Below are 12,782 nucleotides of genomic sequence, written 5' to 3' on the forward strand. Positions count from 1 at the left end.
ATGCCTCTCATACTCTGTAAAACTTCTAATTCAAAATCATCAGCATATGACTCCTCTCTTAAAAATATGGGTTTTTCATTGTATTGTACATAGATAACAATATTATTCATGTAAAAAAATGTTTTTACTGTGTGAAAGACAGAGAATACGACACCACATGAGGCTATAAGCTTAAGAAATGACAAAAATATGAAGTAAATAGGTCATAAATCAAAACAATCAACAATTATAGGCCTTATCAGTCACAAAACCAAATGAATAACTAATTCCTCTGCATTTTGTTCAAAGCAAATAGGGTATTCTTTTTGTTTAATAGTGTAAAAGAATAAAATACCACTTTGATATGTTAGCCATGTATTATGCAGGAATAATGCTTTATTAAATTCCTTCTTGTGAGCATACAGTAAAATACAGTGCATTCTGCTTCGCTAATGCTGTAAAATATTGTAACAGATTTTAAAATGAAGTTGTATTTTAATTTACCACAAGTCAGGTTAAGATAAAAAGGGACTTTATCTGATGTATGAAGTAAATTTATATTGCACTATGTGAATGATAAATATTAGCACTAACTCTATATTAGCTAAAGTTAATACATGGCTAACATGTCAAAGTGGTATTCTTTTACACTATTATTCAACAAATTAATACAGGTACCCTGTTTGCTTTGAACAAATTGCAGAAGAATTTATTGTTCATTTAGTTCTGTGACTGATAAGGCAACTTAAAAATAATCTGGGCAGTGTGAATGAAATTCTCCAAAGCAATACACCTAACTTTGCAAAACAACCCCGTAAGTTCATTAATGTGCAAAGAATAATTGATCTTGATAGGCAAAAATTGTAAAATGTCTTGTCCAATCTACAAACCATCATATATGCACTTTTGCACTCTGCCTATTGAAATACCCTCACTTGCCACATGTATTGTACCATTTACACAATGTGTGACGTGTACAGAATTGAGTTTTTATAGACTTTATGGTACATGATTTGTGAAAGTGTGCCGTATAAACCTCCATTTTATATCAAAATATCAGCCACAAATGATTCAGAACAACGAAAGTTCAATTACCAGAAATCAATGATTCGTGTAAATGGGACAATATATATGGTGAGTGAGGGTACATTTAAAAATAAATAATAGCAAATAGAATCGTTCATATCCTGGCATTTCACAAAGAAATGTGCAATGAATTTTGCCAGTTTCACTGGGAACATGATTTATGAACATATGAGAAAAGGACTAGGATGTAATCGTGACAGATTTCAATCAAGTACAAAACGGTTCACTACTTTTAAAACATGGAATATTTCAGTAATAATGCAGACAACAAATCCTGTGCTTATGGATAACTAACAAAGTGTCATCTCCGCGACTGGATCATGTGACCTTTATATGTTGCCATGGCACCAAGCACTGAGAGAAGAATCATGAGATAGATCATACTTTGCCATCCAAATAGCTCAGCCACTATGCCAATAACAGGGCCTTCTATGATTGTGCCTGTTGTTCCAATACCTGGAATATCATTGTGAGATAGAGAAGAGAAGAGGAAAATTCACTTGAATTATGATTTTACAAACAATTCAACGTGCTTGTAAAAGTAGGAGTTCCATTATCAATGGATAATTTCAAGAATGATGTTTAATGAGCCCCAAACCCAACCCCACCCTGAAATTCTATTATTCTTTTTAACTTCAAATGAACTATTGAGAGCAAAATTTGTCATCTATTGCAACTTCTATGAAAACCTTGATTTTGACTGACTATTTGGCACTGTTACTATGCATAAAACATTGGTTACAGAAATTACCATCGGTAGTAAGTTGCCCCTGTTAAATATCATGCAATAGAGTCTTTATTTACATTTTTGAAAAAATAAACTACCATTGAACAAGCTAAGTAGAGCTTAATTCATCATCAAATATGGATGATTAGCAGAAGACTTGCATTGTCAAATGACCCAATCAAAATAAAAATCTGAGACATTTTTTGCAATTATGATGCATGTTTGACAGAGAGTGAAATAGAGAGGGAGATATATAGTGAGAAAGGTTTTGAAATATGTGAAATACACAGGTGAAAAGGGATCCCATGCATATGTCTTTGCAATTCTCCCAATTAAGACTTCAAAAATTTGATTTCTATCTAATGAAATTAATTAGGGTGCTAGGTATCCGAACAGTGCACAGATAAACAAGGCTTTATGCTGTTCATGAAGAAGACCATCTTTCTTACCATTGACAAAGCCAGCTACTGACGCCTGGATATCCATACCGCCTTGCTCCCCCAACGCAGAGGGGATGGACCCAGTGAGGATGGGGTCTACTCCACAGTTGAAGGCTCCTGCCAATAACATAAAGGACTGGTTCAGTAACACACTGTGTCTGGTTGTGGAATAGAATCCAATGAAACTCAATGCGCTGAGGAGGATACAGAGGCTGGTCCCTTTGAATGCCCTATCTTGCAGGAATCTGGTGGATAATGAATTATAAACTGAAGACTTTAGTTAAGATGAGGATATAGAGAATATACAATCCACAGAGGTAACTGGCAGCATTGTAGCTTTCTGGTGGATGAACTCTCCCCCCAAGAGTCCCAAGCATTTATTGGCCTATAAAGAGTGAGACCAAAGAAGAAAGAGGGATAAGATAGCCTTAATAATATATGTATTTGTGTTTTTAAAGAAAAATGAAAAAAAAAATGGAAAAAGGGACTTAAAAATCACCCCACTATGTTTAATTGGATAATTGTCTCTCCAGTATGCATACATGAGCCAAGTTTCAAGTAGACCCCTCAAAGCAATTCTTCATTTATGGTGACATGGATGTTTTAATATACTGTATATAATAAAATAAGACCTTACATTTTTAAAATTACAATGATGTTTCAAAATCTTAACCTTAAGATGTTGGTCACTAACACTTGGAAAAGCAACACTGATCTCTTTTACTCCTGCTATGCAGATGAGACACCTCCCAACACAGACTGAAGAGTTGTTATGACAATATTTTCAAGTTACAACACTCAATGCCAACCACCTCCTACTATTCATTACCTGGTTATAAGGTACCCCACTGATGCACTTCCTATGACTCCTCCAATCTCAAATATAGTTGAATATAATCCAGCTTCTGTTTGGCTGTATTGAAGCTGGATAAAGAAGAGGTATTATAAAGCACGCATTTTGCATGATTTGTTCTAACCCAATTTCTTTGACTTGGGCAAATATTTGACTTATGGTAGGTCAACTTACATGTATGCGAGTTAACCTGTAATTCCCATCAGAAAGATGACTTTAAATCCTACACATTTTCAGAGAAAGGTTGTCATCCTATGCATTTCTGTTATCCTTCCATATACTACGGATTAATACAGACCTCAATAGAAATTGATAAATTAGAAATGACCATTAACAAAACAGATTGGGAGGAGTGATATTGGAAGAAAATTACTTTTGATGCATTATATTCGCAAGCACAACAAGGATTTTCTTCTTCATATTTCCTCTTTGCTATCATCACTCGACCATTTTGTTCAAACTTTTGAATGGTATTTGGTTATCAAACCAATACTACACTGTAATGTTCCATTGGCCTTTTCTAGATTATGTTAGAATGATTCCTACTTCTTTCCATTCAGATAATGAAGAAAATTAATACCTTAACATTTGACTATTTGATACATGCTGTGTTACAAACCTCTTGGTGAAGATACAATGGGAGCCACATAAACATACAATATCTGACAATCTTAATACAGAATGTTGCTATGGCTGCTTCTTTCACCATTCTGCAAGAGAGATGGAGAGAGAGAGAGAGAGAGGCAGATGCACACAGAGAGAAAGAGACACAGAAAGAGATAGAATGAGTGGAGAAAGAGAAAAAGTGTTATTAAACCAATCATAGATGATGCTATATCTTTCATGTGTTGATGTTCAATTAGTGGGGGTTATAGGATTCCTTGTTATAATTCAATGGATAAGAATCAGGATTGCATGATATGCTATGAATGAAATCAAAAAAATATATAGGCCTATACATGTAATTCTGACTTGTCAAGGTATTGCCGATGAATATTCACATAAAATAAAAAGACAATGAGAAAATCAACAACTTACGGTAGTGACCACAATTTCATCCATGGTAGAGTACTTGATGATTGCTTGGGATTAAGACCTGGTAGTGCTTCTAAGAGAGAAATATCAAGTTAATTTTATAATAATAATGGTGATGTCTTATTGAGTGCACACACCGTCCAGAGACGCTCATGGCGATAGCACGCAGCAACAGTTCCAGAAAAATAAACAGAAAATGCAACCAATGAACAACATTTATTTTTCTATCACATTTTCATTTCTTTGGGAAGTAAAAGACAATGGTATAAACTATTGGTCATTAAAAAAGTGAGGTGACTGCCTGGGCAAGTCTCACTGTGGCATTTGTGAATCTCTCTAGACATGTCTAACAATGTCTCAGTCAAATCTGATGGCAGGGCATAATGTATATGAATGAAAATGACTAATGAACAGCTCTAGGAATATCATGTTTTGGTTTTAGTTTCAGAATCTAAAAATCTTGCTTTTCAGATGCTAAATTGGGCTTCACATTGGGCTGTAATTCTCAGTTATTACAACATGGCATCGATGAAAAAAATTATTTTGCATGTTTTTCTTAATACACAAAAATATTATCTCAACTTTCCAATTGAATAACAATAATTACTCAGAAGGTTGCTGAATACAGTGTTTTATAAGAAATTCTTATAGAAACAATTAAAACACAGTACTGAACACAGATGCTGATTCAAGTTGCTGGCACATGCAAGGCTGCATCAAGTAAATTACTTCTATTCAAGGCAATACAACAACAAATAAACAGGTTTGAATCATGTCAACCATGTAAAAAGGGAACTTGTTTTCATAAATATATATATAATTGCAACCTGCTATAAGGTCATCGTTTATAAGAAATTTTAAGAAAATCATGATGTTATAATAATTGAATTTGTTCTTTTGTAATGTAATCTCCTCACCTTGCGCAGTTTCAGTTAGTGGTATTCCCATTGGAGGTTCTATCAGCATCACAACAACTAAGACACCTACAAAACACTGTTGATGTGATAGCGAGGAGAGAGATAAAAAAAATATGTGAGATCGAAGAACTGTAGGTAGAAAGGGTGGGGTCAGACAGAGAGGGAGAGATCTTGGAGAGAGAAACGAAAAGAAAAACAAGTGGAATGCCTCTGGCCGTCTCACCTGCATCACACGATTCAATATAGCAGCAGTGCTGATTTTGAAAACTACTATAACTCGCACAAGATGTTCAGTGATACTTGGTTACTCTTATTTCCACGTTTTATGAACTAGACCAATACACTTATAGAGATATGATGGCAATTCAACAAATACCCCCAACGTGGCCAAAGTTCTTTGACCTTACATGACCTTTGACCTTGATCATGTGACCTGAAACTCGCACAGGATGTTCAGTGATACTTGATTACTATTATGTCCAAGTTTTATGAACTAGACCAACACACTTTCAAATTTATGGCTGTAATTCAACAAATACCCCAATTTGGCCAAAGTTCATTGACCCTAAATGACCTTTGACCTTGATCATGTGACCTGAAACTTGCACAGGATGTTCAGTAATACTTGATTACTATTATGTCCAAGTTTCATGAATCAGATCCATAAACTTTCAAAGTTATGATGGTAATTCAACAGATACCCCCAATTCGGCCAAAGTTCATTGACCCTAAATGACCTTTGACCTTGGTCATGTGACGTGAAACTCATGCAGGATGTTCAGTGATACTTGATTAACCTTATGTATAAGTTTCATGAACTAGGTCCATATATTTTCTAAGTTATGATGACATTTCAAAAACTTAACCTTAGGTTAAGATTTTGATGTTGATTCCCCCAACATGGTCTAAGTTCATTGACCCTAAATGACCTTTGACCTTGGTCATGTGACATGAAACTCAGGCAGGATGTTCAGTAATACTTGATTAACCTTATGGCCAAGTTTCATGAACTAGGTCCATATACTTTCTAAGTTATGCTGTCATTTCAAAAACTTAACCTCAGGTTAAGATTTGGTGTTGACGCCGCCGCCGCCGTCGCCGCCGCCGTCGCCGTCGCCGCCGCCGTTGCCGTCGGAAAAGCGGCGCCTATAGTCTCACTCTGCTATGCAGGTGAGACAAAAACTGTTGGAAAATGTGAGAACGGGGATAACGGAATAATGAAAATCAACATATGTACATTACAGATGCATCAGAGGGTTGATGCAATAGTAAATAATAAAAAAATATTAGTACATCAATTACAAATGCAATATGGTTTTAAAAGGTGCATGACATTTGAGGGTCAAATATTCAAGCATTTCTATTAAAATGACTTCATAATATCAGGTACATATTGATAAATCAGACTATACTAGGAGAGGTATTTCTTACCACAAATATTGATGGAATGAAGAAAGTCGTTTGCCAGTTGTATGTTGCCCTCAGGTAGACCTGCATCAATGGTAACAAACACAGATCTTTTTAATCACTGATCACAAAAAGTAGATATCTTTGTTTGTTGAAAATCATAATTCACTATCAAAATTCATCACATACAGATTCTATAATCCAGAAGTTGTTCAGTAATATATGTTAATGTATATATTTTTATCTTTATTCCTATATGCCTGTATGATGTTATTGGTTTTTACTGTTTGTATAATGGAGGCATCAATTCATAAGACATTGTTCTTCTAAGCAGTCTCTGTATTCTATTTCATTGTATATTTCTTTCTTTGTATTTTTTTTATTTTTAAAGAAAATAAACTGAAAATATTAAGAGATGAGGATGGGATTTGACAACATATTCATGCACACTCAAAGATGCTCTTGCTTAACATACCTTCAACTCATCACATCACATCATATTCCCACTTACAGGTAACTTTGCCTAAGTTGAATCTATTGGGACCACATGAATCTTTTTTACTTATATTTGAAATTTTTGAGAAAAATTTGAAATGAAAGAGATAAAAAACATGTGTTTAAGTCTGATAAATTTTGCTCCAACTTGGGCTAATATTCAACTTATGGAAGGTTTACTAAATGCAAGTTTACCTGTGCATTATAAGTAACTCTTAGCCATCTCACGCCAAGTTACAGCTACTTGCCCAAAAAATTGTCATCCTTTGAATTTGGCATTTCTATAAAATCAATATAATAAACTAACAACTTGATGTGAAGATGAACTGAGAGACTTACAGCTACTGCAGTTCCAAAGATTCCCCCTGCAAAGGTACATGTTCCCCAAATCCCAAAGAGACTATTCCTCTGCTGAGTGTTGAAACACTGCCCCAAGATCTTAGTACAGCTAGGCCAGGCCTGCGACTGTAATAAAATGATATTAAACAAAGGACCTCAATGATCAAGTCAACAGGGGGTCAAGTTTTCTGTCAATATTGCAAGTTTTTTTTTCGGGGGGGGGGGGGGGGTCTGAGACAAGTGTGCAAAGTCTGTGAACAAAGTCAATGGGAGGTAATTCTCTCCTGTAGCCATGTGATTTAAATAGGTGATTTTTAATAATTATTCATATAACACAATGATGATTCTATTACATCAATGATAGGATTTAACTTATTACAAATATAAATCCCCAATAATAAATAAGTAACTAAAATTCAGTCACAGCATAGTGTCAGTGTCCTTTATATTTATCTGATAAAATATGGAAGCAGATGCAACCCAACTCTTCCACCTCCCCCGAAGTTTAGAATAATCTTTAACCTTTTGTGTATAACTCAGATGCATTAACTATGACACTGGATAAAAATATTATAAATTGGATAAGAATAATTATGATTTCTCATTACAGAGATTTCATTATTAACATATTTAGGGTTATGCCCAAGACAAGTCAAGCTAGGGTGTAATGTGCATTATACTGAAATAAAATTGTGTTCAGTTCGAAGAAATACCAGATTTTTTTTATCAACTTACCTGAGCTGCACCATTGATGAAGAGATGAAGACAAAGAATGTAAAAGTTTGGCCAAAAGCCAAAGCTGACCTGTCAAAAAATTAAAAGAAAAAAAAAGTATGATAAAACAAAAATCTTCAGTCTTTTTCACATTTCAATCTGATAAAATATATCTTCGTAATATAAACCATGTGTTATACTTTGCAGTGTACTGTCCTCTGAATAATGCAAGAAAGTTACAATTTTGGGGGGTATAAAAATGTATAAAAATGTTTTTATGAAGAAAAAGTAACGTTATGTAGATCATGGGACTATTCTCTTTCCATAGTAATTAAAGAAATGTATCAGTGGCTTTGTAGAACAGATATGATATTCCAAAAAGAATTGTTAAATCACCTATTCTTTACTATGACAATTTTTGATCACCAAAAACCAGATTTATGTGAGAATTAGACAATGAAATAATACAAAATCAACCAAAATTCTTACCATGGAAAATGCTGATAATATGAGACAGAAGCCCAAAGTTTTCCTGGCACCAGCTCTGTCTCCAAGAGATCCCAAAACAATCTATGAAATATAAACATCACTAGATGTAATACAATCCAATTCCAAATAATGTCACTTTGGTTTGAAAATTATCAAACTGATTAATTTAAAAGTTGCAGAATCAATGCAAGAGTGTTCCCATTTGACCATGTTAATGGGGTAGCACTGTTACTCAGACTATTTGGAGATAATGGTACCAATAATTGGAATGTCTACCTCCCTTTCAAATAATATATTTCAACTAAATAAATGACAAATGTAAAATGAATGAAATAATAGTAGGTGAATAGATAGATAGATAGAAAGATAGATATACCGGTACACATAGATAGATAGTTAGATAGATAGTATATACACATAGATCAATAGATAGTTAGTTAGTTAGATAGATAGATAGATTTACACAGATAGATAGATGATATATATATAGATAGATAGATATACACATAGATAGATAGATATACACATAGATAGATAGATATATAGATTTACACATAGACAGACAGATAGATGGATGGATGGATGGATGGATAGATAGACAAATTATGCATGAATGAATGAATACATACACACATAAACAAAGAAACAAATTTAATTAACATAAATAAATATATTATAGAATATGGAACACATAATAGAGTTTTGCTGACTTCACTGACAAACCTAAGTTTTGTTTCAATAACTAAATACTTTTTGAAAGGCAATAACCTAAAATCAATACCTGAACTGTGGCATATGGAAGAAGCAGTGCAGCATCTAACCATCCAAGTTGAGCCTTGCTCATAGACAGTTCAGTGGCAAGATCTGCTTTCACCTTCAAGTATACAGAGTAATATGGACTTAACGAAAAATAGATATTGACATTCAACATCTGCATTATTTGAATGCCCAATCAATCAAAAAGTATATACAAACTAATTATTGCACCATAGAATACATAATCTGAAAATATAAAACTTAGATGTTAAAAATAAAGCAGATCATCTGTTACAAGGTAATAAACTGTTATGTCAAACAGGAATTGGGGTAGAATAATGCATAATTTATGCACTTCTGATATCACTGGTAAATGATATAGAAATAATGGATTTATCATTCAGTATTCATGTTGATTAGTAATAATACTACCACAAAGCATAATATAATTCCATACATCTGGAGAAACATAAAAACTGTGCATTTGAACACAATTCCTTTAAAAAAAATGCAAATCTTACATGGACACTTTTGACTGAAGGTAAAATTCTATTTCATTTTTCTGTTATCATTTTAGTTTGCACTCAAGCACAATGCACAATTTGTGCAACATCTATCTCAACAAACAACATCTATAACTTACGACTCCAAGAGGTTTCCGTAGAAGATAAGTTGAAGCATAGGCAACCCAAGTTATGATAAATGTCTCTGCCTGGTGTCGAATCATGATGGAATGATTAGATGCATTACCATAGACAGGGCTGCGGGAGTAGGAGAATACAGAATAAGAGTATGAACTCAAGACAGTTGAAGAGGTAAAGACTAATAGTAATACTTAGTCGATCTGATTTGTTTGATTTTAAAACTCTATCAACATGATGATGATCAACAGTCAAGTTAACTTTATTTATAGCAGCAATTAATGCAGCATCAATTAGAGCAATCAGTTAAAACAAAACTATAACCACAAACCAGTCAAGAGATATAAGAGGCAGCCTTTTCTGTCAAACTTTGATTAATACCACTCATCAATCACCATGCAGTTTTCTCAAAGTCGACAATACATTTCCTTCTAACGTTACGGTACTAATTACAGCAAAAACACATTAATGGGACTGTACATAATTGGAGTTAAAAACAATTTGATATTAAATTCTAAATAACAGGTAAACTATTAAAATAGGAATTGATAAAATCTCTTGCATTATCTCTCACATGCAATCACACTTCCAAACTATTTTAAAATGACATTTACCTTGCAATTTTGTATAATATTGTGTTTGTTCACAACATATAAATCATTTGCCGACGATACCCGACGAGATCGAGACTGCTAACATTGTTATAATTTTTTGGTCTCCGCCTCGCTCTACCGATCCGAATCGGATAGTTGACCGGATATTATAGAACGACAAATCGGCTGTAACTTCATCATGAGCTTCGATCGAAACGGGGACGCAAGGAGGGGGCAAGGGGAAAATAAGAAAGTTGAAGAGTGAGAGTAGGAGTATGAGAAAGCGGCGAAGTGGTCTTGCACCCCTTCCCCCAAAAAAAATATAGACAAAAAATCTTCCCACAGAAATGATTTTGTTAGAGGACTAAAAGTCACATGTTGTCTGAAAAAGTCACTTTTTTATCGCTTGAACATGACATATAGGGCTTTTTTTTTTGGGGGGGGGGGGGACAGAGCTAGGGGCCATATTTTTTTCATCCCCGATGGTACTGTAAGTAAGGTTATAGGGGATGAGAGGCCAAATGCCTATTGCATAGTGTTTGTTAAAATGAACCTCGATCCCTCCCGTTCTCTGTTGGGGCCTCCCTCCGGGGCGCAAAGGGGAACATAAATTAAAGATTGTTACCTAACAAAATAATAGAATATCATCTTCAGAAACTAAAATATACAGAAAAATAAAGGTTAATTGTTATCTCACTAAAGGGCACATTTCGTTTAGGAAAGGATTTTTCCCCCAATATAATTGTATTTATTTAGGGGTGGGGCAAATTAATTCCCCCGCCGTCTTAATTTTTGCAGAAACAAATGGGCTAATTGCAATTTCCATACTTTATGACAGACTGAAAATTTTGAACAAACTAGAAAAGAATAGGGGCTTAATCAAATGTGGAACTTGATCAGAACAGAAACAAAAACCGTTAGGCATAGGCGGATCCAGGGGGCGAGCCCCCCCCCCCCCCCCGCCCCTATTGGCGGAGAAAAAAGGAAAAAGAAAATGGGGAAAGACAGGATGAAATAAAAAGAGGAATGAGGGCAAGACTTGGAAAATAACAAATTTTTCACATCACTATACAAAATATTTGCTCGCGCTTCGCGCTCGCACTGTTTGATGATATACATATTTGCTCAATAGGTTGTTATGGAGCTTAAATTATCAAGTTTTGAAATCAATTTCAGCTCCGCCATCATCAATCTTTCATTATTTTGTTTGATTTACAAATTGATTTTTTTTAAGTGCTTTGTCAAATTTCCGTGTTATCGCCGGTCGTGCGATCGCCGCTTATTTTATTGTCTTCTTGTATTCCATAAAGCTGTCAAACTATTCTTTTTCATGCAGGTCTGATTGTCAAAGCGTATCAGCTATAACGCTGTACGCTCGCACTTATGTATAACACTATATTAATTCTATAACAAACTACTTAAAATCCCCTTTTCATGACAGTTTATCAAAAATATAAGCTCGCGATTTGCGCTCGCATTAATTGTAAAAAAAATATGTCAACCTATATGCATCCTATTCATAATAACAAAAGTGCTTAAAATGTCAAGTTTTCAGGCCTTAAAGGACAAGTCCACCCCCAAAAAGTTGATATGAATAAAAAAAGAAAGATCCAACAAACATAACACTCAAAATTTCATCAAAATCGGATGTAAAATAAAAATGTTATGACATTTTAAAGTTTTGCTTAAAATTTCACAAAACAGTTATATGCACATCCTGGAGGATATGCAAATGAGGAGACTGATGACGTCATCCACTCACTATTTCTTTTGTATTACTAGTATATGAAATAGGTAATATTCTACATTTCTCCTCATTGTCAAGTGAAACAACGATTAATTCCTCCCTGAACATGTGGAATGAGTATTGTTTAATACTATATGATTCAGTTAAGTTGGTCCTTATTGTCAAATCTATAAAAAATGAAATATTGTATTATTCAAACAATAAAAAACAAAAGAAATAGTGAGTGAGGGACATCATCGACTGTCTCATTTGAATTGTGCATATCACTGTTTTGTGAAAAATAAGGAAAACTTTAAAATGTCATAACTTTCTTACATCCGATTTTGATGAAATCTTCAGCGTTTTGCTAGTTTGATTTTTCTCTATTTATTCAAATCAACATTTTTTCTGGGGTGGACTTGACCTTCAATATAAACAAATGTAGCGCTCTCATTAGGCGTATTACTATAGATTAGAAGATAATAACATTTACAAGGGCGCTCTATTAGGCCTACACAGGTGAAAGGGGCACTGGAAGGGGCACAAAATAAATGGGGCACTGAACGCGTAAGGGATATCTGGGTA

The 12,782-nt window shown here is 34.2% G+C and overlaps 1 protein-coding gene across 1 annotated transcript; it reads right to left on the reverse strand.

Moving 5' to 3' along the window:
* Positions 1-21: 21 nt before the first annotated feature.
* Positions 22-10,584, reverse strand: LOC129257572 (uncharacterized). Its single transcript, XM_054895933.2, has 13 exons — positions 10,493-10,584; positions 9,881-9,998; positions 9,263-9,355; positions 8,482-8,562; positions 8,014-8,082; positions 7,279-7,404; positions 6,469-6,528; positions 5,038-5,113; positions 4,124-4,193; positions 3,705-3,795; positions 3,062-3,156; positions 2,242-2,477; positions 22-1,521 (listed from the first exon to the last, which is right to left on the reverse strand). Exons 2-13 carry the CDS (start codon positions 9,962-9,964, stop codon positions 1,367-1,369), a joined length of 1,236 nt encoding a protein of 411 aa, XP_054751908.1. The 5' UTR covers positions 9,965-9,998; positions 10,493-10,584; the 3' UTR covers positions 22-1,366.
* Positions 10,585-12,782: the final 2,198 nt, after the last annotated feature.

The sequence above is a fragment of the Lytechinus pictus genome, chromosome 3, assembly GCF_037042905.1.
Source record: "Lytechinus pictus isolate F3 Inbred chromosome 3, Lp3.0, whole genome shotgun sequence".
NCBI classification, from domain to species: domain Eukaryota; kingdom Metazoa; phylum Echinodermata; class Echinoidea; order Temnopleuroida; family Toxopneustidae; genus Lytechinus; species Lytechinus pictus.